At 47.1% G+C, this 25,577-nt stretch overlaps 1 protein-coding gene across 3 annotated transcripts; it reads left to right on the forward strand.

The window, feature by feature from the left end:
• Nucleotides 1–716: 716 nt before the first annotated feature.
• On the forward strand, nt 717–23,383 carry CLEC19A (C-type lectin domain containing 19A). 3 transcript variants are annotated; one of them, XM_081560844.1, is made up of 6 exons: nt 6,388–6,821; nt 9,173–9,302; nt 12,542–12,707; nt 18,457–18,550; nt 21,813–21,945; nt 23,197–23,383. In XM_081560844.1, exons 2-6 carry the CDS (start codon nt 9,269–9,271, stop codon nt 23,274–23,276), a joined length of 507 nt encoding a protein of 168 aa, XP_081416970.1. In that variant the 5' UTR covers nt 6,388–6,821; nt 9,173–9,268; the 3' UTR covers nt 23,277–23,383. The 3 variants fall into 3 exon arrangements, with proteins under 3 accessions (XP_081416969.1, XP_081416970.1, XP_081416972.1); XM_081560846.1 differs by having other exon boundaries at nt 6,392–6,821; nt 9,173–9,523; XM_081560843.1 differs by lacking the exons at nt 6,388–6,821; nt 9,173–9,302 and adding an exon at nt 717–804.
• Nucleotides 23,384–25,577: the final 2,194 nt, after the last annotated feature.

Genomic DNA, 25,577 nt, shown 5'->3' on the forward strand with positions numbered 1-25,577 from the left:
ATCTCCTGATTGTATACCCTGACAACAAATTTTCAGAAATTTTAAAACACCACACGTGCGTGCGTGCTAAGTCGCTTCAGTCGTGTCCCACCTTTTGTGACCCCGTGGACTATAGCCCACCAGGCTCCTCTGTCCATGGGATTCTCCAGGCAAGATTACTGGAAGGGATTGCCATGCCCTCCTCCAGGGGATCTTTCTTTCCCGACCCAGGGATCAAACCTCATCTCTTACCTCTCCTGCATTGGCAGGCGGGTTCTTTACCACTAGCGCTGCCCACGCAGCACGGACCCAACAAATCACATCCACGGGTGAGTTGCCCCGGGAGACGGCTCTAGATGCTGGCTTATATTTTCACTTTGTCCAAGGGCACCAAGATGCTTTGTCTCCTGAGCCAGGCTGGGATGTGCATGTTGCTATTGTCCCACCTTACATCCCCAAGGATGCAAACCCACGGCCCAGTCACTCGTGGCTTGGAAGCGGGACTGGGCTTCCTCTTAGTTCTCCGAAGCAGGCCGGCCAGGGGCAGCCTTCGGGCAGTCACTCTGAGCTGACTGCGGTGTGCAGGGAGGAGGGAGGTGGGAGAAGGAGGGGAGGAGAGAGGGCGGAGACTGGGGTCTCTCTACCCAGTCCTCCTGAGTTCCCGGCAGGAGAGCGTTGGACCCGGCAGGGCCTCTTTCCCCTGCTCAGGCCGGGAGGTGGCTTTCTCGGGGCCCAAGATGCAGCAGTGGGGGCTGTGGACCGCGGCCGTCCTGACCCTTCTCTCCGCACAGGCCTTTCCACAAACGGACATCAACATCAGCCCAGGTGAGCACTGGGGCCAGGGCCGGGAGCAGGCGGAGAGGAGGACATCTGCAAATACTTGAGTTGTCACTGAGGCCTCACTGACTAGGCTGCGGGCCTGCCTGACCCAAGGAATGTTGGGGGGCCAAGCCGAGCTTCCTGACAGCCCCCCTCCAGCTCCTCTCCCTCCAGGTGATGGATATTGTCCTAGGGCCAGACCCAAAGAGACCTGGTGATAAAGCTCAGCATTGCATCTTGAAAGCTGTGTGACCTGGCACAAGTTTCTTGACCTCTCTGAGCCTCGGCTGCCTTTAGAAAACAGTGGTCACAATGGCCCCCTTGGGGCTATTGTGCAAGGGAGATGAGATAATGTGAGGAAAATGCCTGGCACTATAAGATCTGAAAATGATGTTTTTGTTAGGGATTTCGCATCTGGGCTCCCCACCTTCACCTTGGCTGTGATAGCTGTTCCCAGGAAGCTTTCAGACTTCCTGCTGTGCCATAGCGTTCAGCACGCAGGAGGACATAGGGGTCCCTCTAGTGACCTCCCTGGCGCCTGGCCTAGTGACACTCAGCTCTGCAAATTTTTTGTATCCCCTGGGATTGGGACCCATCAGACACAGGCATGTGGCCTCCCAGTGTCCCACTTGAAGGACGTGGGGCTTCAACTCAATAGGGAGGTCGGGGTGCTGACTCTGGGGTAGGAAGAGTCCTGAGTCCTTTAATCCCTTCAAGGCAGAGGATCTTGCCTGTCACCTCTACCAGGAAGGTGCTTTCCAAACATTGTTTTAAAACTGTTAATAATACCAATAACAACAATTGATGCTTGTGTAGCCCTCACTATATGCCAGGCACTGTTTTAAGCACTTTTTATATATGGATTTATTTAATCCTCACAATAACTCTATGACATAGATACTATTTCTGTCCCTATTAAAATAGAACTAATACTGTAATAAAAACATCTGTAAGATCTCCATAAGACCATATTATTGAGCTGTTACAGTGTTGGGGTGAATTTAAATAGAAGGGTGATAGGATTACCAGATAGATACCTGATGTCCAGGTAAACTTGAATTTCAGGTAACCAATAAATCATTTTTTAGTGTGTCTCAAATATTGCATGGGACATAACCTTATGCTAAAAATTACTTGTTCATCTGAAATTCAAATTTTACTGGGCATTCTTTTTTTAATCTAGCAACCCTAGTGATGGGGAATGTAAAGGGTGGTCAGTTCGTTTAGGCAAGCATCAGGGGCTCTGGTCTGCCATAAACTCTCTGAGTGTTTGTATTCGTCAGCTCAGGCTGCCATAACAAAATACCACAGACTGGGTGGCTTCAACTACAAGAAGCAATTCTGGAGGCTTCATGTCCAAGATCAAGATGCCACCTGACCTGTTACCTCGAGAGGGCCTTCTTCCTGCTTGCAAGTGGCCACATGGAGCTGGGGGGGGTGGAGTGCGTAGAGAGAGAGTGCTCGAATCTCTCTTCCTCTTCTTATAAGGCCACTAATCCCATCATGGGGACCCCCATGACTCCATCTAACCTTCATCATCTTCCAAAGTCTCCACCTGCAAACACCATCACACTCAGGGGTTGGGGCTTTGACATGGGAATTTGGGAGGGCATGCAGACATTCAGTCCATAATGGTGTCTTTGCATCCTTGTTCTTGTGCCTCAATTTTCTCTTCTGTGCAATGGGTGAACAGGAGAGAAATTGGACAGAATATCTTCAAAGGATATTTGTGTGTTCCGAGATCTTGCCTTTCTGCCCAGCATTAAGCGGAAAGGCCTGAGGTTGAGTTTGAGAGTGGGAGCAACTAGGGAAGTCCTCCTCTCTCACTAGTTTGTGCCGTGGGACCTTTCTCAGAGCTTCAAGTTTCCTCCTCTGGAAAGTGGGGATAATAATGGTTTTGGAGAATCTTCAATGAGATCATGCAAGTGAAGAGTTTAGCACATAATAAGCACTTGAAAAATGGCTTATTACCTCACCACTTCTGCCACTGTGGTTGTTGATGTTATGCGAGAATTGGCCAGAAGACACAGTTTTCTGCTGTGACAAAAATGCCTTCAAAAAGGCACTTCCAGATATCTAGCCCCATGCCTCAGCTCCACTCTATAGATGGGGAGACTAAGATCCCTGCCAACCCATCAACTTTAGAGATCTCAGAGTTGGAGTTGGAAGGAGGGGTCCCAGAAGTCCACTCAGCCTGATCCTTCCACATTACAGTTGTACACACTTAGGCCTATGGAAGCCAAATAATCTGGCCAAGGTCATCATCCATCCAGCCCAGCGGAAAGCCCAATTCAAGCCTGAGTGGACAAATCCACTAGAGCAAATTGATTTCAGAAGAGAATGTGTGAGCTAAGTGTTTGGGTGTGTAAGTGTGAGTGTGTGTGTGTCGATGTGGGACTAGAGAGTGCTTAGCTGGGGTCTTGGCGAGCCCATGCAGACCATGAAGGTGGGCGCACAGCCAAAACCCGTCCTTATTGAGCGTGGGCCTGGTTCGTCTTCTTCTCATGCACCCCCAGCCTTTAGGTGTAAAATTCCCCCTTAATCCCACTGCTCTGGATCTTTCATGAACACGCAAATACATGCAAATTGTACAACTCAGCTATACCCCTAGATCTGCTTTGGAAACAAACCTTTAGACCAGCAGTCCCTAATCTTTTGGACACCAGGGACCAGTTTCCTGGAAGACAGTTTTCCCATTGACTAGTGGGGAGGCAGCGCTGGGGAGGGGTACGATGGTTTTCATAAGGGGCATGCAAACCTAGATCCTTCACAGGCAGAGTTCACACTAGGGTTCAAGCTTCTATAAGGATCTAATGTCACCGCTGATCTGACAGGAGATGGAGCTCAAGTGGTGTGAGTGATGGGGAGAGGCTGTAAATACAGATGCAGCTTTGCTCACTCACCCACCGCTCACCTCCTGCTGTGCAGCCTGATTCCTAACAAGCCACAGGCTGGTTCTGGTCCATGGCCTAGGGGTTAGGAACCCCTGCCCCCTGCTTTAGACAATTCTGAGAGACTTGGGAGGATTTAGCCAGACTAGATCCTTTTCCTAAAACCTTTCTCAGAACCTGGCTTTGATCACCTTGTTTATGTGGATTCACAAATATTTAGTGCTTAAAAGAGGGCCTGGCACCTGGTAAAGTCTACCAAAACATTTGCTATTATGATTCTTCCACCATAACCATCAAAAAGCTTCCTTTCCTTGGCTCATGAGCCCAAGAACTTTTCACAGCAAAGGAAATTCTAACAAAGTGTTTCAATCCTCAGAGCCTGCTTCTACAGGGCTTCAGGGTTGCGCAGGGAAAGTCAGTTAAGTTCCGTAGCCTCTTCCTCTCCCCTCCAAATAGCTGGCACTGTGCACCCAGCTCCAGGAATATCCCAGGGCCAAGGCTGTTTCTGCTGTAATAATATCTCATGTTTACTAGAACGCCTACTATGAGTCAGGCACTGGCTTACCTATGAAGTACGCACTATCATCATGCCCATTTTACAGAGAAGAAAACTGAGGCACAAAGAGCTGAGTTTCTAACTAGAGTAATCTAACTCCAGAGACTAAGCTCTGAGGCTGGAGCATAGGGGCTTGGGCAACGGAGAGTCCCTGCTTCCTAGAGTACATCCCTCTGCACCCTCTAGTCTGGATCATAGAGTTGGATCCTAGAGTACGACCCCCCCCCCCAACCTGGACACTCTAGCCTATTCCCTACCCGTCCTGTGTGGTCACAGAGCCCTCTACACACTTCTAGAATGTCCCTTAGCATGTAAGGACTCATGGTCAGGTGTGCTGTGCATTCCTCCCTCCAGACTGTGACTTGAGGGCACAGACCTCAAGCCAAATAAGCACCCAGGAAACATTGAATTATTTGTTTAATTATGATGCTCTTAGTCAGCTCAGGCTGCTATCACAAAATATTGGGCTGGCCAAAAAGTTCATTCATATTTTTCCATAAGACATTTTGGAAAAACCCAAAGGAAATTTGGCAACCTAGTACCATAGACTGGGAGGCTTAAACCCCTGGAATTTATTTCTCACAGTTCTAAAGCCTGGGAACTCTGAGACTGAGGTGTTGACCAATTCACTTTCTGGTGAGAGCTCTTTTCCTGTCTTGCAAATGGCCCACAGAGAAGAGAGCTCTGTCTCTTCTCTTCTCATAAGGGCACTAACCCCATCACAGGGGTCCACCCTTATGACATAGCCCTAATTTCTTCCTGGAGGCCTCCATCTCCAAATACCATCACATTGCGGGGTAGGATTTCAACATATGAACCTGAGGGTAGGGCGCAAATGTTCAGTCCATTACACTGTTAAATTTGGTGTTTAATATGTTTGTCTTACAAATGAGAAAACAATACCAAAAAAAGATATTTTCTGGAGGCACTGGAGTGCTTCAGACCTGAGTCCCATCCTGACACTGCCACTTTTTAGCTGTGGGAGCTTAACCTCTTTGAGCCTCAGTTTCTGCATCTGTAAAGGGGGGATGACACAGATACCCATCCCCAGTTTGAGTCTCAGGTTTTGCATCTGTAAAGGGGGGATGATACAGATACCCGCCCCCAGTTTGGTCTCAACAGGTATACTTAGCATGTAATGAATGGCCACTGTTATGAGCAAAATAAAAAACCACCCAGTGCTGTCCCCTCTGTATCATATGGCTACAAGAGCAGCCCTGGGGAAGGGAAAGCAATGCTCAGGCATGAGAGGCCTGGGACCAGTAGTTCTGCACACCAGAGCCGGGGCTCAGTGGGAAGGCCCCCTGGGGGTGGGATGTATGGACCAGAGAGGTACTGAAGGTGACTGAGCTCTCCCAGGGGCCACCTTCCCAGACACTGGGAGGCACTTCTGACCCCCTTGGACATCTGGGGCCCAGTAGTGATGTGGAGGGGGGCAAATGTAGCCCCCAGGGCCCCCTTCTCTCCAGGCTGGCTCCCAAGGCTGATCTGGGTAGCAGGCAGCAGGGTAGTGTGTGTGGGAGGCTGGATTGGGGCCAGGGGAGCGAACAGCCAGATCGTGTGGGAAGGTGACAATTTATTCGTTTAAAGAGATTTAAAACATGAGCCCCAAACTCTGCTGGCATGTCCTCTTTCCTTAACAAGCTCAAAGCTTCCAAAAGCTTTGACTCCCGCCCCAGCTGGGAGACCTTGGGGGCCTTTGGTGCTGCTAATTGAGGTAAAATACCACGTAGTTTGGCCTCTCGGTTTCCAGAGCAACAAGCTTCTTTGTGCATCCCTCCCCCACACCCCACCCCTCCTCTCCATCACCTCCAGCTTCATCCCTCTCTCAAATTCCCAGCCAGTCTGAACCATTTGCAATTCTCCAAATGCTCCCTTCTCTCTCATACCTCTGGGCCTTTGCACATGCTATGCCCTCCACTTGGAACATTCTTCTGCTGACTCTTCCTCATCCGTCAGGTCTCAGTAGGGGTCTCACATCACCCCCTCCAGGAAGCTCTCTGGGTCTCTGAATCTGGGTTATGTACCACTTTCAGGTGCTCCTGTATCCTGTATAACAGGTGTTATACAACACCCTGCATTTTCCCCATCCGGGAAGGGGACTCACTCTGGTGTCATCATAATCACCAGTGGGCACCCTGCAGGCAGGGTGGGGATGGCCCCCAGTTCAACTAGGGAAAGAAAAGGGGCAAAAAAATGACAAATTTCTGAAATAATTTGGAGCTGCTGCCTTGAGTTTTTGCCTGCATGACACAAAGCCATATTAACTGTGTATTAATGACATTTTATTTCTGTGCTCATTTTTCTTAATGTCAGTCTCCATAGAGTGTATGAGGCCAGAGGTCTCTCCATGAGGCCAGAGGTCACCTCTGTATAATGTGCCACAGTATCTCCAGTACATACCAACGACTGAGACGAAACAGGTGCTCAAATAAGACTTTCTGAACAAATAAGGAAATGTATGAATGACCAGACCATCAAGTTTGAGATAGGAAAATAGGCTTCAATGTATCAAGAATCTCTAAATTAGGTCTGGAGCCATACAGGTCTGCCACTTGGGTGCTGCGTGACCTCAGGCAAGTTATTCAAACTCTCTGTGCTTTGGTTTCTTCATCTATAACAGCGGTGGGGCGGTGGGGAATCATGATACCTACCTTATAAGATGTGTGAAGACTAAATGAATTGTTATGTACAAAACACCTGACACATTGCGTGGCTCAGATGGAAGCTCAGTAGGGTGGGCCCTGGTCATTATGTTGCCATCACTACCTGTCAAGCTATAAAGCTATAGCTTAGCCAAGGCTACTTTGAGCTCCAGGTTGATGAAAGTCCTCTGAGATCCTTCTAATGCGTGTTTCTAAAATCCCAGAGGTAAAGGAGGTGGGAGTGGGGGGGATGCCAGGCAGGGTGGAGTTCATTACCATCCCAGTGCAGGCAAGCGGCTCCTTTTTGCCTCCCATGTCCTCCCAATTAAAGGCCTTTGCCTGCCCAGGTGGAAAGGGGATTAATTGAGCAGTGACCTGTCACAGCCCCATTTTCTGGTATGTTTCACCCCAGGCATCCATAACCACCACTTGCTCAGTGGAGAAAATCAAAGGGACCAGGAGTGGGGATGAGGGCAGGAAGGTAGGGGCTGAGGCTCTCCATTGCTAACGAGCTCCCTGGTGATGCTGATACCGCTTCTCACAGCAGCCATTGTGCTAAACAATATGGAAAACCAGGGTCAGTCAATGCCCTCAGTGCTCAGCTAGAGAAGTCCAGGCACGCCATCCTAGAGTCAAGATAGACCAGTTTGGAGGCATCAGGACACATGGGTGGTGCCCACACCCTTCTCACCACTGTCCTGTCCCCCCTCAAGGGGCAGTTGACCCAAAAGAGCAGTGTCTGACTCCCTGGCATGCATTTAGTCATTCAAAACTAGTTACCACCTATGTGCCAGGCACCGGGGAGAGGGGTGATCACAGAAGACCTTGAGCAGGGGGAGGCCAGACTGAACAAGAATTCATGGGGACATGTGGATGGCGGGTGTGGGGATCCTAGGGGCTCCCAGAGAGGCTCCTACCTCGTCTTCCCTAAAGAAGCCACCGAAAAGCCAAGACTCAAGGAAGAAACTCAAATCGGCTGAAGACAGGCCAAGGCAGGTATCTGCAGAGCTGAACACACAAGAGCTGAAGCAAATCTGGAGCATGTTGTGAGCGATGGGATAAGCTGCAGGGGCAGGAGGGAGAGCTGTTCCTCAGGGCGACAGGCATTCCTGGAGGGCTTCTATGAGGACCAGCTCAGGGTGTTGGAAGGATCTCTCTGGATCTGCAAGGTGAGATGAGGCAGAAAGAACAGCCAAGAGGCAATTGAGGAGGTTTCTGTGAGAGACTATGGGGGAAGGAAGAATGTGGAAGGGAGAGACAGAGACAGAGAGAAGGAGGGAAGGAGAAGGAGGAGGAAGACAGGAAAGAAGGAAGGGAGGGAGGAAGGAAGAAAAAGAAGGAGAGAGAGAAAGGAATTGGAGAGGTACTGGGAGGCGGAATAAACAAGACTTAAAAATTGACTGGATACGAGGAGAGGGAAAGAGGAGAGGTAAAGATGATTTGGGGAAAATATCCAACAACGCCAGGCAATTCTGGCCAGTTCCAGCCAATTCTTGTCAGTTTTGTCCAATTAAAAGTGTGTGTGTATGGGACTTCCCTGGGAGTCCAGTGGTTAAGACTCCTTGCTTCCACTGAGGAGGCAAGGGTTCAATGCCTGGTCGGGAACTAAGATCCCGCATGCCACACAGCGAGGCCAAAAATAATGGGGGGAGAGTGTGTGTGTGTGTGTGTATACACATCACTGTGCATTTTTCTAGGGAAAGGAAGGAACAATTGCTTTAATCATGACAGTGATAGTATTTGATATCAAAGATATCTGGGATATCAAAGATATTTGATATCAAATAAAACACAAAGGTAAAGTGAATATAATGGGGTTTCCTAGGCTGGATCTGGGAACAGGTAAAGAAAAAACTGGTGAAATCTGAATAAAACCCGTAGTTTAGCGAAGAGTGCATGCATGCTAAGTTGCTTCAATCACATCTGACTCTTTGTCACCCTATGGACTGTAACCCGCCAAGTTCCTCTGTCCATGGAATTCTCCAGGCAAGAATCCTGGAGCCGGTTGCCAGTGCCCTCCTCCAAGGGATCCTCTCCGCCCAGGGATCGAACCCTAGTCTCTTACGTCTCCTGCGTTGGCAGCCAGGTTCTTTACCACTAGCACCACCTGGGAAGCCCCGAAGATTCTGACTTCTTAGTTGTGACAAATGTACCATGGAAATGTTAAGATTAGGGGAAACTGAGTAAAGCATATTCAAGGGCTCTGTATACCATTTTTTGCAACTTATCTGTAAAGCTAAATTTATTCCAAAATTAAATGTTGTGGTTTTTTTTAAATGAAGGAAAAGAAAAGAGAGGACAACGAGGGTGGAAACTTCCAGATCAGACCTTCTGGTAAATTGGAGAGCAGAAAATGGCTCCACAATAGACATCTAGAAATGCAGAAAAACTTTTACAAGCATCCACTGAAAAGTAAGCTGGGCTTCCAGGAAAGTGTTGGGGGCGCCCAGGGGTAGGAAACCAAAGAAGCAAACCAAAGCAGTAGGCGCAGGCGCAGCAGCGCTCTGGGGACGGTGTCCGCCTCCCTAATACCCAGGCTCGGGTTTTACATCCATCCGGGGCGGAGGGGAATGACGGCTGAGCCATTTGAAGCAGAGCATTGAGAGCGGGATCCTCTCAAAGAGCAGAGAGAGGTAAAAAGTTCCACCTTCTGGGGAAGATTACACTGGATGAGGAGCGGGGAATCCTCCCTCCGTGGGAGAGATGACAAAGAAGTTTGTCTGCTTTATCTCAGACTCGGGATGAAAAGCAAGACTTGACCTCTGCACCGTCCTTCCATGAAGTCTGTACGGTTAAATTTAACCACAGTGTTCTAGCCCCGGGGCTTTTAAGCCACGGGTTTGTGACAGTTTTACATTTTAACTCTAAAACTGGAGAAAGAACCCGAACTCTACTTCTAATCAGTTTTCTGGCAATTTTTATTGAAGAAACTACAGATACGCTGAGAAATGTGGACATTTGCTGTGATGTTTTGGGTTGTGGCTCCGTGGGGTTATTTTACATTTTGGAATTCGGCTTTCCACCTAGGGCAGGAATTCTACTGACATTTTGTTGTTGGTTTTGGTTTTTTTTTTATGTTTATTTATTTGACTGCCCCAGCTCTTAGTTGCAGCACGCAAGGTCTTTGCTCTTGCTTGCGTCATGCAGGATATTTAGTTGCGGCATGTGGGGATTGAACCCAGGCTTCCTGCATTTGGAAGTGTGAAGTCTTAGCTCCTGGACCACCAGGAAGTCCCTCTATTGACATTTTGGGTCAGAAAATGCTTTGTTGTGGGGGCTGTCCTGGGCATTGTAGGATGTTTAGCAGCATTTCTGGCCTCTACCCATTGGATGCCAATAGGCCCACCACCAAGAATGTCTCTGGGCATTGCTTCCTGTCCCCTGGGAATCGAAATCACCCCTGGTTGAGAACCACTGCTCCAGGAGATCAACTAAGGGGTGGGGGTTGAGGGCTGGGATGTGCCACTTTCAGATTTAGAACTGGGACAGTCCTGGGCAAACTGAGGTGGTTATATCCCTTATTTCCATCTCTAGTATGAATACTTAGGATGTAAAATAATTGTAGGATGGATGAGAGGGGGAAAGTCATTTAGCACTAGCAAATATCATCGTCTCGGGTCAGTTGTTCCAGCCAACTCCTGCACAGACATGGCCAAGTTCTCACCAATGTGTGTCCTTGGTTATAAGTGATGGGTGGAAAGCAGATGGAAATGACTTTCTGCTTCTCATTCATGCAAAGGGGGAAGTGCTCCAAAAGGAGACCCCTGGGAGTGATTCAGCTGCCTCTCTCTGTGAGGAAGGCACTGGCAAAGTCACACAGGGAGCTCAGCAACACCCAGCCTCATGAGGGGTCCTTCAACCCTCTCAGCATCAAGGCAGTGTCCTCCTAGACCAGTGCTCTCAACTGAGAAAGGAGGAGACCGAGGTCCAGAGAGGAGCAGGGAAGGGCCCAAAGTACTGAGCCCACTAACTCCATAACTCCCTTGGCATATAAGGGAGGGTTAAGAGAGCAGATTTTGGATCAGCTGACCCCAGTTTGGATACTGGCACTCTTTGAAAGACGATTGGCCAGGACTGGCGGGGAGGGGTGGGACAAGCCAGGATTGACCAGTACAGCAGCCTGGGGTGGGAGGAGGGCTGGTTCTGGTCAAATAGAAAAGCCCCTTAGCTTTCATCAGCGACAGCCCAGCTGGAAGCTGCCTGCTTACATGTGTGTGTGTTAGCTGCTCAGTCATGTCCAACTCTTTGCGACCCCATGGACTATAGCCCACCAGGCTCCTCCATCTATGGGATTTTCCAGGCAAGAATACTGGAGTGGGTTGCCATTTCCTTCTCCAGGGGATCTTCCTTACCCAGGGATTGAACCTGCATCTCCTACATTGGCAGGCAGGTTCTTTACCACTGAGCCACCAGGAAAGCCCCAGCAAGTCTTTGGCACATCATAAATGCTCAGTACACCTTATTCATGAGCCCAGCCAGCTAATAGAGTGATTTTGAAGGCAAAAATCCACACCCCGGGCACCACAAGAGGTGCCAGCCTGACCACTGAAAAGGAAAGGAAGGTGCCAGCATTATATAGCATGTGAGACACAGAGCTGGGGCTGGGACCCGGGCTTCTGGGCTCCGGTCTAACAATCTCACCACTGCCTGGTACCTGCTCACACCGATGAGCCATACAACCAAGTTCCAGGCAGGTTCTCAGCATGCCTTTCTCCCCCCTTGGTCATCTTCAATCGTGGTTTTCCAAACCACACTAAGAGGCCCCCCAGACTGGCTGAGACTTCGGAGAACTTTACTGTCTCAAACATGGGCCTATCATTTGTCCCTTTTCAGAATTAAGAACACATCCTGAACCCCAGTAGTCATGGGCTAAAGATATAAATAGTCTTGGCTGCAGTTTGTCATTAAACATGTAGGGAAATATCTGCTTTCACCAAAGAGCCCAGAGTTGCAGATTGAAATAAGATACCATTTTTTTGCCTATAAAATTTGCAAAGATTACCATTAAAGTGGTAACAGTGCCGGCAAGGGCACTATGAGATGCGCATTCTCAGACATCACCGTGGGAGTAGAAATTGCTTTCAGGAGGCAATTTAGCAAATTGTATCAAAGCCTTAAAAATCTCTCCCCAGAAAATCAGAAATGCTGCAAAAGCTTTGTGCACAAGGCTGTTCATCTCAGCACTTTTTCTAATTGCTTCTTTTAAAAAGAGGAAACAATCTAATTAGACTAAAATAGGAGAATGATTAAATAAACTCTGGGGGGAGGGGGCAGTTGGGCCACTCAGAGGAGTATTCAATAGCTGTTTGAACAATGTTTACAAAAATTTATAATGATATGAGGGAAAATGCTTATACTCTAATTTTTAGAAATCAGAATACCAATAGGGGTTTATGGACAATATAATCACAACTGCATTTTAAAAAATCATTGCCTTCAACCTGACAAGAAGAAAAACACTCCAAGGCAGTAACGTTTTCCAAGGATTCTATAATGAGTACATATTACTTTTACTATTTTGTAAATTTTAGGCATGTGTTAATCATACTGGGATCACTTTTTACTTTTATACTTTAAAAGATGTCATAAGCCACAGCATCAATGTTTGCATGGCCAGCCTTCTTCCCAGTCTGTTTTCTCTCTGTCCCCAGCCATGCCAGAGCTGCCCCAGGCTTCCCTGTGCCCACTGTTCTGGATGGAGTTCAAAGGCCACTGCTACAGATTTTTCCCTCTCAATAAGACCTGGGCTGAGGCTGACTTCTACTGCTCGGAGTTCTCCATCGGCAGGAAGTCCGCCAAACTGGCCTCCATCCACAGGTGAGTGGACTCCTCTGTCCTTTGTAGCCCCAGTCAAGCACCCCCTTGGAAAGGGATGTAGGGAATGGTGTCTTCCACTGGTGTTTCTCTGGTAATTTCAGCTTTTATTGTCATTGAAACTGGCTTTGGCAGTAGAGGACGAAGCATTTAGCAAGAGTTGCAAACAGCAGGCTGGAAGGTCCGTTTTTATAAGTGCCAAACTTATGCCATGCTTTATTCAGTATCACAGGGGGTTTGAACCAGTGAAACAACTCATATAACATACACGTAAATAGCATAACATAAGGCATAATAACTGACATTTATTTGCTAACAGTTGGGCTTCCCAGGCGGTGCTAGTGGTAAAGAATCCGCCTGCCAATGCAGGAGACACAAGAGATATGGATTCGATCCCTGGGTCAAGAAGATCCCCTGGAGGAGGGCATGGCAACCCAATCCAATATTCTTGCCTGGAGAATCCCATGGACAGAAGAGCCTGGCAGGCTAAGTCCATGGGGTTGCAAAGAGTCAGACGCAACTGAAGTGACTTAGCATGCATGCATGTATAAGCATCAAGTTCCTGCAAACCATATTAGGTTGATACCCTCATGTCACAGATAGGAACCTAAGGCTCCAAGAAGCTATCTTGCTATGAAGTGGTGGAGCCAGGATTTGAGCCTGAGCAGCTGGCTTCCATAGCCCACCCACAAAGCCTCCTTCAACATTCCTCCATACCTCCCAAGCCCCAGCCATGCTGACCATCTTGACATTCTCCAGTGTGGTCCAGCCCATTTACTCCTGCATATTTGCACATTCTATTCCCTCCACTGGGAACTCCCGTCCCATCTTCTCCAGGTAGACTCTTCCTTAACCGTCCAGACTCAGCTCTGCCACCTCTGCACTGAAGTCACTCCAGACTTGGTGGCACCTGACTGCACACATCCACCTCCCAAGGAGCACTTTCTTCATCACTTTAGTGACTTCTTTTCACATCTGATTTCCTTGCTGATTTGTGGGTTCTTTGAAGCCAGATGCGATGTGTTCCGTTGCCCCTAATCTACAAATTTACAGTCCTTCCTGATTTTTCAAGGATCTCAGAGACTTGAAGTTAGGACACTGGTTGGTTCTTTACGCTTTAGAGTCGCTGAGTTTTGTTACAAACGGGGAAGGGGTTCTCAATCTTAGTTTCGAAAAACAACAACTCTTGAATCTTCACATTGATTCATCTAGCAGTGTATCCACTGTATCCTTGGTGGTGCTGAAGAATATAGTGATGCAATCAACATCTAACCAGGAAAACAGGAATCACTACAAATGTTTAACACAGAGTTTCATATATATGCAGGTGATGGACTCTGAGAACTTAAAGATGCAGTAGATTTTCTAGAGATTCACACCAGCAGGAAGCCAGCTTCACCCCTAACTGGAGGGCGGGTCAGTCCTATGGGAGCTGGAGCCACAGAAGCCAGGCAGCCCCTGCCAGCACCTCCCCAGGCAGAGAGGGAATGAAACACCCTGGTTTCTCTCTTCCTCCCAGCCTCCATCAGTTGCCTCCCCTTGTGTGGAGGGCAGCTAACGTGGAAGCCTGGGCAAGGCAGTCTTCAGAGTCAAATCCCCTGTGATACAGAGCTCAGCGCAGCATATGACTGGCATGTGTAAAGATGGATAAAATAAGTTCTCAAAAATTCCTGGCCTATAGAGGAAAATTAAATATATGTAATAAAGAGGAAATTTTAAAATGATTCCAAATGAAGATTTCCCTTTGGTGGTCCATGGGAAGGACAGCCCAGCCTGCCCCATGGAGCCCTTTGTTTACTAGGCACTAGGAAGGATTCCAGGTAGATTTGGGGGTTTTCCAACAGCCCTTTACTCAAATTCTGTTCTTTTCTGCCTCAGCTTACCTCCTTTCTCACTTCTCAACTCCTGACATCCCTTTTCTTCCCCTCTTATACAAATGTTCCCAAAATGTTATGCTAGCATCTCCTCTCTTATACAGGTAGTTTTCCACTCTGGCATATGATACTTTCCCAAAAACATGTAGAAAAGTTGAATTTGCACAACACATTCATGTTATAAACCAAGTTCACTTCCCATAAAGCTAGACAATATTATAAGATCTCTAATTACATCTTGTCTCTGAGACACAATCCAATTCTCTAATTCCAGCATTTTTTTCGCATCTTTTTCATGCTTTGTAATTTTGTTCTTTTCCTTCATAACTAAACGCACAATCAACTTATGTTCATGGAGCATCTAATTAAAGTTTAAGTTTCTCTTCCTTTCAGCTTACCTAATAATTTCCACCTTTGCTTCAAGTGACAGTTGAATTGAATTAAGTTCATTCGATTTTCGCTCCTTATTACTTACAGTAGCACCTCAGGCATTTCTATCTCCCAGTTATTTTGACCACATAGGGGGAAAACACAATAAAATATTGAAATAGTTTTCCAAGCAGGTGCCATTGAAGAAAGGTGGCTCTAGTGCCATTTTAATGGCAGGGCAGCCACTCCCCTAGATGACCGCTCACCATGCATGTTCAGCAGTTAATCTAGGGCACTCTGAATTGTGCTGAGAGGGGCACATGGGAATGCCAGTGCTTCACTGGATAGGACCAACAGCAAAGACGCATTGGGCTGGAGGATACTTTATCCCCACCTCCCCAAATCATACCACTCTAATGTTAGACAAAACACATAGTCTTGGAACATCAACACTGAACAGAGCCTGATGATGGTGTGAGATAAGATGCCATATAGAAATAAGGCGTGAGATTGGTCCATGTGGCCCTTGCAGCCCATCTGGGGAGAAGAGACCTTGAGAAATGGCTTCCCAGGTGGCACTAGTGGTAAGGAACCCATCTGCCAATGCAGGAGACATAAGAGGCACAGGTGTGATCCCTGCTTTGGGAAGATCCCCTGGAGGAAGGCATGGCAACCCACTCCAGTATTCTTGCCTGGAGAATCCTATGGACCGAGGAGCCTGGCAGGCTAAAGTCTATGGGGTTGCAAAGAGTCAGACAGGACTGAAGTGCCTTAGCATGCACACACAACCTTGAGAAGCAGAAAACTAAGCCAACCAGCGCACCCTGGGGAGCATGGAAACTTTCTGCTACAGGCGTTCAAGGATTATATAGAGGGTGCTCACAGAATGTTTCCTGGAAGAACTAGTCCTGGATCAGGATCCTGAAGGTTTGGGAAGCTTAGGAAATGGGGACAGCAGATGTTATAAAGGAGGAAATTAAGAGGGCTTTAGAGTCAGGCAGCCCTAGGCCAGTCACCACTCCACCACTTCCTACTTGGTGATCTTACCCAAGTCACATAAACTCTCCAAGTCAGAGTCCTCACCTGGGAAACATCAATAGTTACACTGAGCTTTTAAGATTGAGGATTTTAGAGGAGATAATGGATCTGAAGTTCTTACACAGCACTCAGGTAACACAATGATTCATAGTGAGAGTTGTTAATTATTTTTATTAATTATAATCATGGGTGTGTCAAGAGGTCCACACTTACTTAGCATGCCCACGTCAGATCATCTTTCTGAGGGCAAATAAGCCTTGCCCCACCTGCCATCTTTCGTCTCTACTGCTGCTAATAATATCTATCTTGGTCCATTTAGGCTGCTGTTACAAAAATATCACAGACTGGGTGGCTGATAAACAACAGAAACGTGTTTCTCACAGTTCTGGAGCCCAAGATCAGAGTGCCTTGTGTTGTCAAGTTCTGGTGAGGGCTCACTCCCCGGTTTGCAGATATTCATCTTCACGCTGTACCCTCAGAAGGCAGAAGGGGCAAGAGCACTCTCTAAGGCCTCTTTATAAGGGCACTAATCCCATTCACGAGGGCTTCACCCTCATGAGCTAATCACCTCCCAAGGGCCCCACCTCTTAATACAGTGACATCAGGAGTTAGCATTTCAATGTGTGAATTTGAGGGAGGGGCACAAACATTCAATTTATAACAATTTTGATTAGCAACTCCTAGTATGTGGCTGCCTAGAGCACTGTGTTGATAAAGATTCTGAGAACCAGAATTCTGAGTGGTTCTGGGATGGATTAGTAATGTTTTCCACAAACACATAGTTAAGGAGAGTTATTATGTGTGCTTAGGGCTTTCTTTATAGCTCAGTCAGTAAAGAGTCTGCCTGCAATGCAGGAGACCCGGGTTCAATCCCTGGGTCAGGAAGATCCCCTGGAGAAGGAAATGGCAACCCACTCCAGTATTCTTGCCTGGAGAATGCCATGGAGAGAGGAGCCTGGCTGGCTACAGTCTATGGGGTTGCAAGAGTCGGACATGACTAAGCACACACAGCACAGAATTATGTGTGCTTTGACTTGCTCCCAACACCTTAAGCAAAATGAAATTGATGGGCAGGTGTTCTAGACAAGGTGGCAGCCTATAGAGAGTGGTCATTCAGAAGAAGCCATCAGGAGCAGATGTAATCTGTTGCAACGTAAAGGATACCTCAACATAATCCTGTTTTGAAAGGAGTTATGGATTAAGTGTTCTTTTAGGCAGCAGACTACTTCCAGGGTCCTCCACCAATTTCTTTTGCTAGGTAAATTACTTTATAAGCTCTTTGAAATAGGAGGTAAGAATCCCACCAATGCTTTCTGCTGTGTTTTAAATGTTTTGGTCCCCACAAGATTCATATGTTGAAATTCTAATGCCCCATGTGATGGTGTTAGGAAGTGGGGCCTTTGGGGGATGCTTAAGTTCTGAGGGTGATGCCCTCATGAATAGAATTAGTGCCTTTATAAAAGAAGCTCCACAGAGCTCCCCTGTCCCCTGCTGCCATGTGAGGGCACAGCAAGAAGTATGCACCCAGAAGGTGCACTCACCTGGCCATGGTGGCACCCTGATCTTGCATTTCCCAGCCTCCAGAACCGTGAGAAATAAATTCCTATAGTTCATAAACCACCCAGACTGTGGTAGTTTGTTGTAGCAGCCTGAATGGCCGAAGACACCTGTTGAAGAGGGTGGATAGTTAATTGCAGGATTTGGTTTTGCTGAGTCGACTCTGCAAGTTCAAGCCTCTAGCCAAATTTTCCAGAAAAGCCAAAGATTTTGAAGACATTCTGTGAGAAAAAAAAAAATTAGGAGAGAGGAGGCTATGTAAGGACTGGCACTGTATGGGGAGATTTTTGTTATTTGGTGTGTGCAACACAATGTCAATTCCTTTTTTGTCTCTTCAATATAATCCATCATGTTTGCTAGTGTTTTTGAGATGGACTTAAATTTATAGGATGAATAGCAGTGCTGAGTCCTGCTTTGCACTGGCATGTAAAAAATGCAGAAATGCCCCTGACAGGACAGCCTATGTGGGTGCCCTACTTAAAAAAGAAAAAGGAGAAAGCCAGATTGCATCACATCCTCTATTTACTTTGATCCAGGAGGGTTAACAAAGGCTGCTGTCGATTTGCAACTCAATCTTGCGTCAAGAGGCAACGAGTCTATGTTCATCAGTGATATTGGCCTGTAGTTTTCTTTTTTTGTGGCATCTTTGTCTGTTTTTGGAATTAAGGTGATGGTGGCCTCATAGAATGAGTTTGGAAGTTTACCATCTTCTGCAATTTTCTGGAAGAGTTTGAGTAGGATAGGTGTCCAAGAGGGGGAACGCATGTAAACCCATGGCTGATTCATGTCAATGTATGGCAAAAACTACTACAATATTGTAAAGTAATTAGCCCCCAACTAAAATAAATAAATTTATTTAAAAAAAAAAAAAAGAGGCAACGAGTAACGTGTACCTGGGTTTCTTGCCTTTGCAGCTGGGAGGAGAATGTCTTTGTGTACGACCTTGTGAACAGCTGTGTTCCTGGGATCCCAGCTGACATCTGGACAGGGCTTCACGATCACAGGCAGGTGAGGAAGTGCTGGCCATCAGGCCCTCTTGGAAGCTCCAGACAAGATTCCACTTTGATTTAACCAGCTTTTCACATGGAACCTACGTGCCAGGTCCCTGCCGTATGCCCAGCATACAGAGAAATCAGACACCAAAACACCCCAGTTAGAATATGATAAACGTTGTGAAAGAGAGGAGGATGGAAACATATCAGATGGCCAGTGATGGGCTCCGTTTAGGTTTGGATTCTCAAAAAAAAAAAAAAAACACAAAAACTTGATTAGATGGGTAAGAGGCTTTTGAGGGAAAATATCTGCAAAGGAAAAAAAAAAGGCAGGTATGTGGCAGGAGGGAAGACCTTCAGCCCATGATGAGCCCTGTGAAAGGAGATGGGGGAAGGCGGGATGGGGAGAGCCTCAGATTGCAGAACACTCTGGAAAGTCTTGGCTAAGCACATGGGACGTCCCCTGGCAGAGGATGCCCATTCCAGGACTCCCACTTGGGCAGGAGCGAGCCAGCACTGATACCCCTGATATGCAGAGTAACTAACTGGGAACATCGTGGAGGAAGCATGTTCTCCCTGTGAATGCAGTGCTGGGTCCAAGGAGCTGTCAGTCAGCCGTGCTCCCCCAGCAGCCTCTCGAAGGAGCTCTGAGCAGGGCACATCTACAGCTGCTGTAGCCTCCCTGAGTAAAAGACATTTAAGCTAACGTCCAGTGGACAAATAGGAGTCAGTCAGAGGAAGAACATCCCAGGCAGAGAGCACAGCATGGGCAAAGGTTTTGAGGCGGGAGAGTCATGGCACACTCAAGGACACTAAAGACCGTGTGTCTGGGATGCAGGGGGGAAGGAGTAGGTGGAATGATGGTGGGAGAACAAGGCCAAAGAGGGCTGGCTTGGGCCACATCTCATACCTGGCAATATCCCAGCAGACTCCACCTGGAGATTTTGTCTGCTGACTTACCCTGGGCAAGCTGCGTCCTGAGCATCTCTCCTATACGTACACCTCCAACCCTGCCTCAGAGCATCGCAGGGAATAGGATTCCATTTCAAGCACCTGTTCTACCATTTAGTTTATGGTAGCTGACTCTGGGGGCTTTCCAGGTGGTGCTAGTGGTAAAGAACCCACCTGCCAGTGCAGGAGGTATAAGAGACAGGGGCTCAATCCCTGGATTGGGATGATCCCCTGGAGAAGGGCATGGCCACCCACTCCAGTATTATTGCCTGGAGAATCCCATGGACAGAGGAGCCTGGCGAGTTATAGTCCATAGCGTCACAAAGAGTCAGACACAACTGAAGCAACTTAGCACACACACAGAGGTGACTTTGAGACAATTTTTTTTTTTTTTTTTTTTACATCTCTGGGCTTCAGTTTTCTCAGCTGTGAAGTGGAGTGATAATAATAGCACCTGGTTGTACAAAATAAATGGGCCAATATATGTAAAGGATTTAGCCTGTGCTTGGCACATGGTAAGAGCTCATGTAGGGGGGTCGAACTTGCTATCAGTGAAGCAAAAGTAACAATAGTGGCCAGGCTCAGTAAAGATGGTTTAACAATTGGTAGAATTCATCTGGCAAGAATGTGTATAGAAGCTATAACTTAAAAAAAGAACCAAAATGTCCCATTATAATGGTAATTTTAAAATTGGCTTATGAATACACTTAGAGTTAAGGAACTTGTATTACAAGACTTAAGAATAATAATAACAAATGATACAGTAAAAGGACTTGCTTTTATATTTTTCTTTTCAGTCCTAGGCACCACATGCCAGGCACTAAGTCTCTTAGTGCTTTTAACTCATTCAGTTCTCACAATAATTCTCTGAGGGAGATATCCATTCCATTTTACAGGTATGGAAACTGAGGCTCAGAGAAGTTAAGTCAGTTGTCTAGATTGCAGAGCTAGGAAGTGAGAGGAGCTGGAATCCCCAGGCTCTAGTCTCTCTCCCAGAAGGTGCGTGCAATTTCCATTATACAACGTGGCTTCCATAATCATTGATGCTTCTGGAGAGACTCTTCTAAAAACTTAAATAAATGGAGAAATGACTTTTGTTCCAGGGCATTGCAAAGAAGTAGTTCTTTCCACAGTTAATTTGCACATTTATTGCAACACCAATCAGATTCCCAACAGGACTTTTCTTGTAATTGGTCAGAGTGGTTCCACAGCAGGCAAGAAAAATACACACTATTTGGAGAGATAGAAAAAAGATGAAGGATGATTTCCACTCACTGGTAGAAAAAAATTTTTTAATGTAATAGTTAGGGTCTTGAGTACTGGAGTCAGGTAGACCTGGGTTTAAATCCTGGCACTAATGCTTTATTAACTGTGTGAATTTGGGTAGAGTAATCTAAGTCTCAGTTTTTTCATCTATAAAATGGAGATGACAGTTTCTGCTTTGCAGGATGGTGAGGACAAAATGCCCACCTGGCATGATTTATAATAAGCCCTCAACAAACAACAGCTAGTAATATTACCAGCCAGGGCTGAAACCAAACTCAAGCTTGGCTGCTTGTTGCTCAAAAGACAGTGTTTGAGAGACAGGGTTGGTGGGATAAGAAAGATGCTGTATTTTGAAAACCTGGGAGATGGCAGATGGGTCCCCCAAACTGTCTCCCAGTTGATGATTAGGAGGCAAAGGTTTTAAAAGGGAGTTTCTGGGGTGCACAGGCAGGGGGCTACATGCAGAGCAGCATAGCCAGCTCCCATAATCACCATGAAACTTGTCACGCGGTGGTCAGATCAGCATCAGCTTGATCCTTCAACTCCAGGATCAGTTTGTCCCCATTTCCTTGAAGCCAGTTCTGGGTACTGTGCTAGCCACAGATCCAGTACTGCACAAGATGGAGCAGCTTATGTCAGGGTTGCAGTCTGGTGATCATGTAGTCAGCTTTTCCCCTCTTGTGCCAATCACAGTAGTCACAAAACAACTCAAGAATGTGCATTGGACACTGTCATCTATACCTTCAGGGAGGAACTAAAGATTCTGTGATTCCAGTGTCCTAATCATTAACTGTTTGAACTTGCTCTTTTGTGACTCACGGGAGGCCTGGGAGACTACAGCTTTTCTACAAGCAAGAGGCAGGGGACATGGAGGGGCTTTTGTGCCCACAGGGTTTCACCATTACCAGTTATGGTGGTAATAATAGTATATCAGATAAAAGTGAGGGCTTCTGCACTGTTAGGTATGAAGGCATTAGATGTTACTGCAAGCTGGAGATGGCTTGAATGCCTGATCTCTCTCTCCTTGGCTTGCTTCCTTGCCTCTGGATGCGACCCCCCAGGAAGGGAAGTTTGAATGGACAGACGGCTCACCCTATGACTACAGCTACTGGGATGGGAGCCAGCCGGACGACGGCGTCCATGCAGACCCGGAAGAGGAGGACTGCGTGCAGATATGGTACCGGCCCGCCAGCGGTGGGTGCCCCTGAGACCAGGGCTCTTGCAGGGGTGCTGGGAGGCACCAGGGATAGTTGAGGCTCTGTGAGTTATTCAACACCTTGGAGAGTGGCCAGAGGCCCCCTGGGGGTGTTAGGGATGTGGCCATTCTCTATGGTGGATGCATTTTAAATAATATTTAATGGTGTGTTGTTGACACGCAAATTGTGATTTGGATGAAAAGACATTAGAGACAGAAGCATGAAAAGAAAGGAAGAAAGAAACTTGTACAGAGACCAAAGGATGGTGCTTTTATGTCAGCTCACCAACACACTAAATGTGGCTGGCGCTCGTGGACATTAGAACAAACGGAAGCCAGGAAAAGTGCGCAGGCGCAGTAGTGAAATGAGCGCCCAGCCAGGCTGAAGTCCCGGCCCTGTTGCTTTCTAACTCTGTGTCCTTGAGGCAATAGCTTCTTCTCTCTGAGATTCGCTTTCCTCATCTATAAAATGAGTTTAATCATCGGTCCCACCCACAGGGCTCTTCTGAGCACTGAAGGAGATACAGCTGATATGCCCAGTGGCAAGAGCATGGACTCTGGAGTTGAATGTCCTTGTCTGAACTCCAGCTCCACCGCTTATAAATTTGGTAGCCAACTTCTTGGTGCCTCAGATTCTTCATCCATAAAATGGGGCTAGTGACACTTAAATCATAGGGTTGAGGGGAAGGAAAAAGAAGATAAGGGACATAAAGTGACTACAGTGGTTTGCATGTGCTATCAGCAGTCATCACCATCATCATGAACATCGCCACTGCTCACACCAACCTTGAGAAATAAAAATTTTTAATGTTTCCACTTTACAGATGAAGAAACTGAGGCTCAGAGAAGTTAAGTGATTTGTTTGAGTTTGCACAGCAAGCAACTATGGAGCTGGGTTTTGATATCTACTCCAGATCCAAACACTGAACTACTCCTTTTTCTTCTTCTGATTAAGGGAGGGAGGCATGGAACAGCAAATTGCTATTCTGGGAGCCATCTGGGAGCCTGGGAGTCAGAGCTGGGTCAAGCCTCTGAGTGAGGCTTGTCCTGCCTCTCCACAATAGCAAGTCAACACTAGCCTTAGGAGAGAGTAAGGCTGGACAGCAGCCACATCAAGCATCAGCAAGAAAGGGATGCCAGTGTAGACACCAGGCTTATGGAAGAGGACTTTTACTTTGGTGGGATGGTGGGGTGACTTTTACTGTGGTAGGTGTACCTTCACACAGAGTCTCTGCTTTTTCCCACCACAGCTCTGAGGTCATGGAATGATAACACCTGCAGCCGGAAGTTCCCTTTTGTCTGCAAGATCGCAGCTCTGACCATTCACTGATCCATTCTCGCCCTCACCACACAAACCCAACTCCAGCATCGACTTGTAGCTGTACCTGATGTAAAGTCGACGCTCAATAAATGTCAAACACACAGTGGAGACAAATATCCCCGACAGAGATTTTATACAAGCAAATCTTAAGATACAATGTAATCAGTTGGTCACTGAGTGACAGGAAACCCAACTCAGACTGGTCTGATACATGAAGGATGGTCGATCTGTTGGTGCAACTAATAAAAGCCCAGGGGCTTTTCTAGAGTTAGAGTTGAATCTAGTTGTTCTAGATTCAGAGTTGAATCTCACTGGCCTGGCTTGGGGCAAACGCCCATTCTTGAAGCAGTCTCTTTGGCACATGCTGGTTGGCTAGACTCTGCTTGGATGCACATGGCTGAGGCAGAGGGGTCAACATTGTCTAATCCACATGAACCCAAACAGGAAGGTGATTCCCCAAGGAAAATGAAAATATCACCAGACTCATACATTGCTGCTGGGAATGTAAAGGAGAAACCGTTCTGGAAAACAGCTCGGCACTTCCTTTAAAAGTTAAACGCAGGATTACCACATGGGACAGCAATTCCAATGCTCAGCATGTACCCAACAAAATTGAAAACAGATTTTCAAATATGAATGGCCATAGTAATACTCACAGCAATACTCACAGTGATACTCACAGTAATACACACATTACTCACAGTAGCCCCCAAAGTGGAAACATCATTGAGGGGAGCACCCAGATGACCCCATCCCCACTGTCAAGGTCCCAACCAGCTGTAGCATAACAGCTGGCAGCTGAGGACTGTAGCTTAACACGCTCCCTTGGTTGGGAGCTCAGGATCTTCCCAACCCAGGAATCGAACCCACATCTCCTGCATTGCAGGTGGATTCTTTACCGTCTGAGCCACCAGGGAAGCCCAAGAATACCAGAGTGAGTAGCCTTTCCCTTCTCCGGGGGAACTTCCCGACCCAGGAATCAACCCGGGGTCTCCTGCATTGCAGGCAGATTCTTTACCAGCTGAGCCACCAGGGAAGCCCCCGCCTTTGAAGTTCAGACACTTTGAGCCCCAGGCTTCATCTGTCTCCTGCCACAAGAGATGAGAACTTCTTTGTCTGCAACCAAAGGGGCTCTTGACTTTCATTCCTGACCAAGTGCCTGATACTTGTCCTCAGCTGTTTACTTTCTGTAGAAAATCGGTCTTGTAGCAATAGCCACAATCTAGTGATGTTTATAAGTACTCTTCTCTGTTCATCGCTACCTGATACTTTGCTCCTGCTAGTGTGTCCCTTCCCCACATACCCTCCCAGTTCACTCCATGGAAGTCTGAACAGTTGGACACCACCTCACACCAGGGACTGTCATTCTGCCCATGGAGGTAAGCCTGGAGGTAAGCCATGGGGCAAATAGTGGCCATCAGAGTGGACCACATAGGGCCGAAATAGCCAGACCTTTAGCCCCATATTCCACTCAGTCACTGATGTGGTGGTGGTGGTGGTGGTTTAGTCACTAAGTCGTGTCCGACTCTTCGCGACCCCATAGGCTGTAGCCTTCCAGGCTCCTCTGTCCATGGGGTTTCTGAGGCAAGGATCACTGATGTGGGCTCCCTGGAAAGGATATGACTTCGATTAAGGCAGGTCTCTGCAGCTGAGGCTGACCTTGTGGGAGCTGACAGCTGGAGGCCCCTCCACCCACTTCCTTGAAGCAGGGGAGCTGGGTGGTACCTCTCTGTGTTACCAGATCTGGAATCAAAAAGACATGGGTTCACAATCAAAAAATGGGCAGAAGACCTGAATAGATATTTCTCCATAGAAGTCATATAGATGGCCAATAGGCACATGAAAAGATGCTCAATATTGCTAATTATCAGAGCAATGCAATCAAAATCTCAATGGGTATCACCTCACGCCGGTCAGAATGGTCATCATTAAAAATCTACAAATAATAAGTGCTAGACAGGGAATGGAGAAAAGGGAACCCTCCTACACTGTTGGTGGGAATGTAAATTGGTGTTGCCAGTATGGAAAACACTATGACGTTTCCTCAAAAAAACTAAAAATAAGAGTTGCGTATGATTCAGCAATCCCACTCCTGAGCATATATCCAAACAAAACTATAATTCAAAAGGATACATGCATCCCAATATTCATAGTGGCTCTGTTTACAATAGTCAACACACAGAAATAATCTAAATGGGTATCGATAGATGAATGGATAAAGAAGATGTGTTTTATATATATATATATATATTATGGAATACTACTCAGCTGTAACGGAGAAGGCAATGGCACCCCACTCCAGTACTCTTG

The sequence above is a fragment of the Giraffa tippelskirchi genome, chromosome 13, assembly GCF_054371585.1.
Source record: "Giraffa tippelskirchi isolate mGirTip1 chromosome 13, T2T-mGirTip1v1.2.pri, whole genome shotgun sequence".
NCBI classification, from domain to species: domain Eukaryota; kingdom Metazoa; phylum Chordata; class Mammalia; order Artiodactyla; family Giraffidae; genus Giraffa; species Giraffa tippelskirchi.

What these genes read in the sequence shown, in the direction of transcription:
- CLEC19A (XM_081560843.1), top strand. Translation starts at nt 717, where the DNA reads ATGCAGCAGTGGGGGCTGTGGACCGCGGCCGTCCTGACCCTTCTCTCC. An exon ending in GGACATCAACATCAGCCCAG is followed by an intron (nt 805 to 12,541) that starts GTGAGCACTGGG and finishes CTCTGTCCCCAG; the next exon opens with CCATGCCAGAGCTGCCCCAG. An exon ending in GGCTTCACGATCACAGGCAG is followed by an intron (nt 18,551 to 21,812) that starts GTGAGGAAGTGC and finishes GCGACCCCCCAG; the next exon opens with GAAGGGAAGTTTGAATGGAC.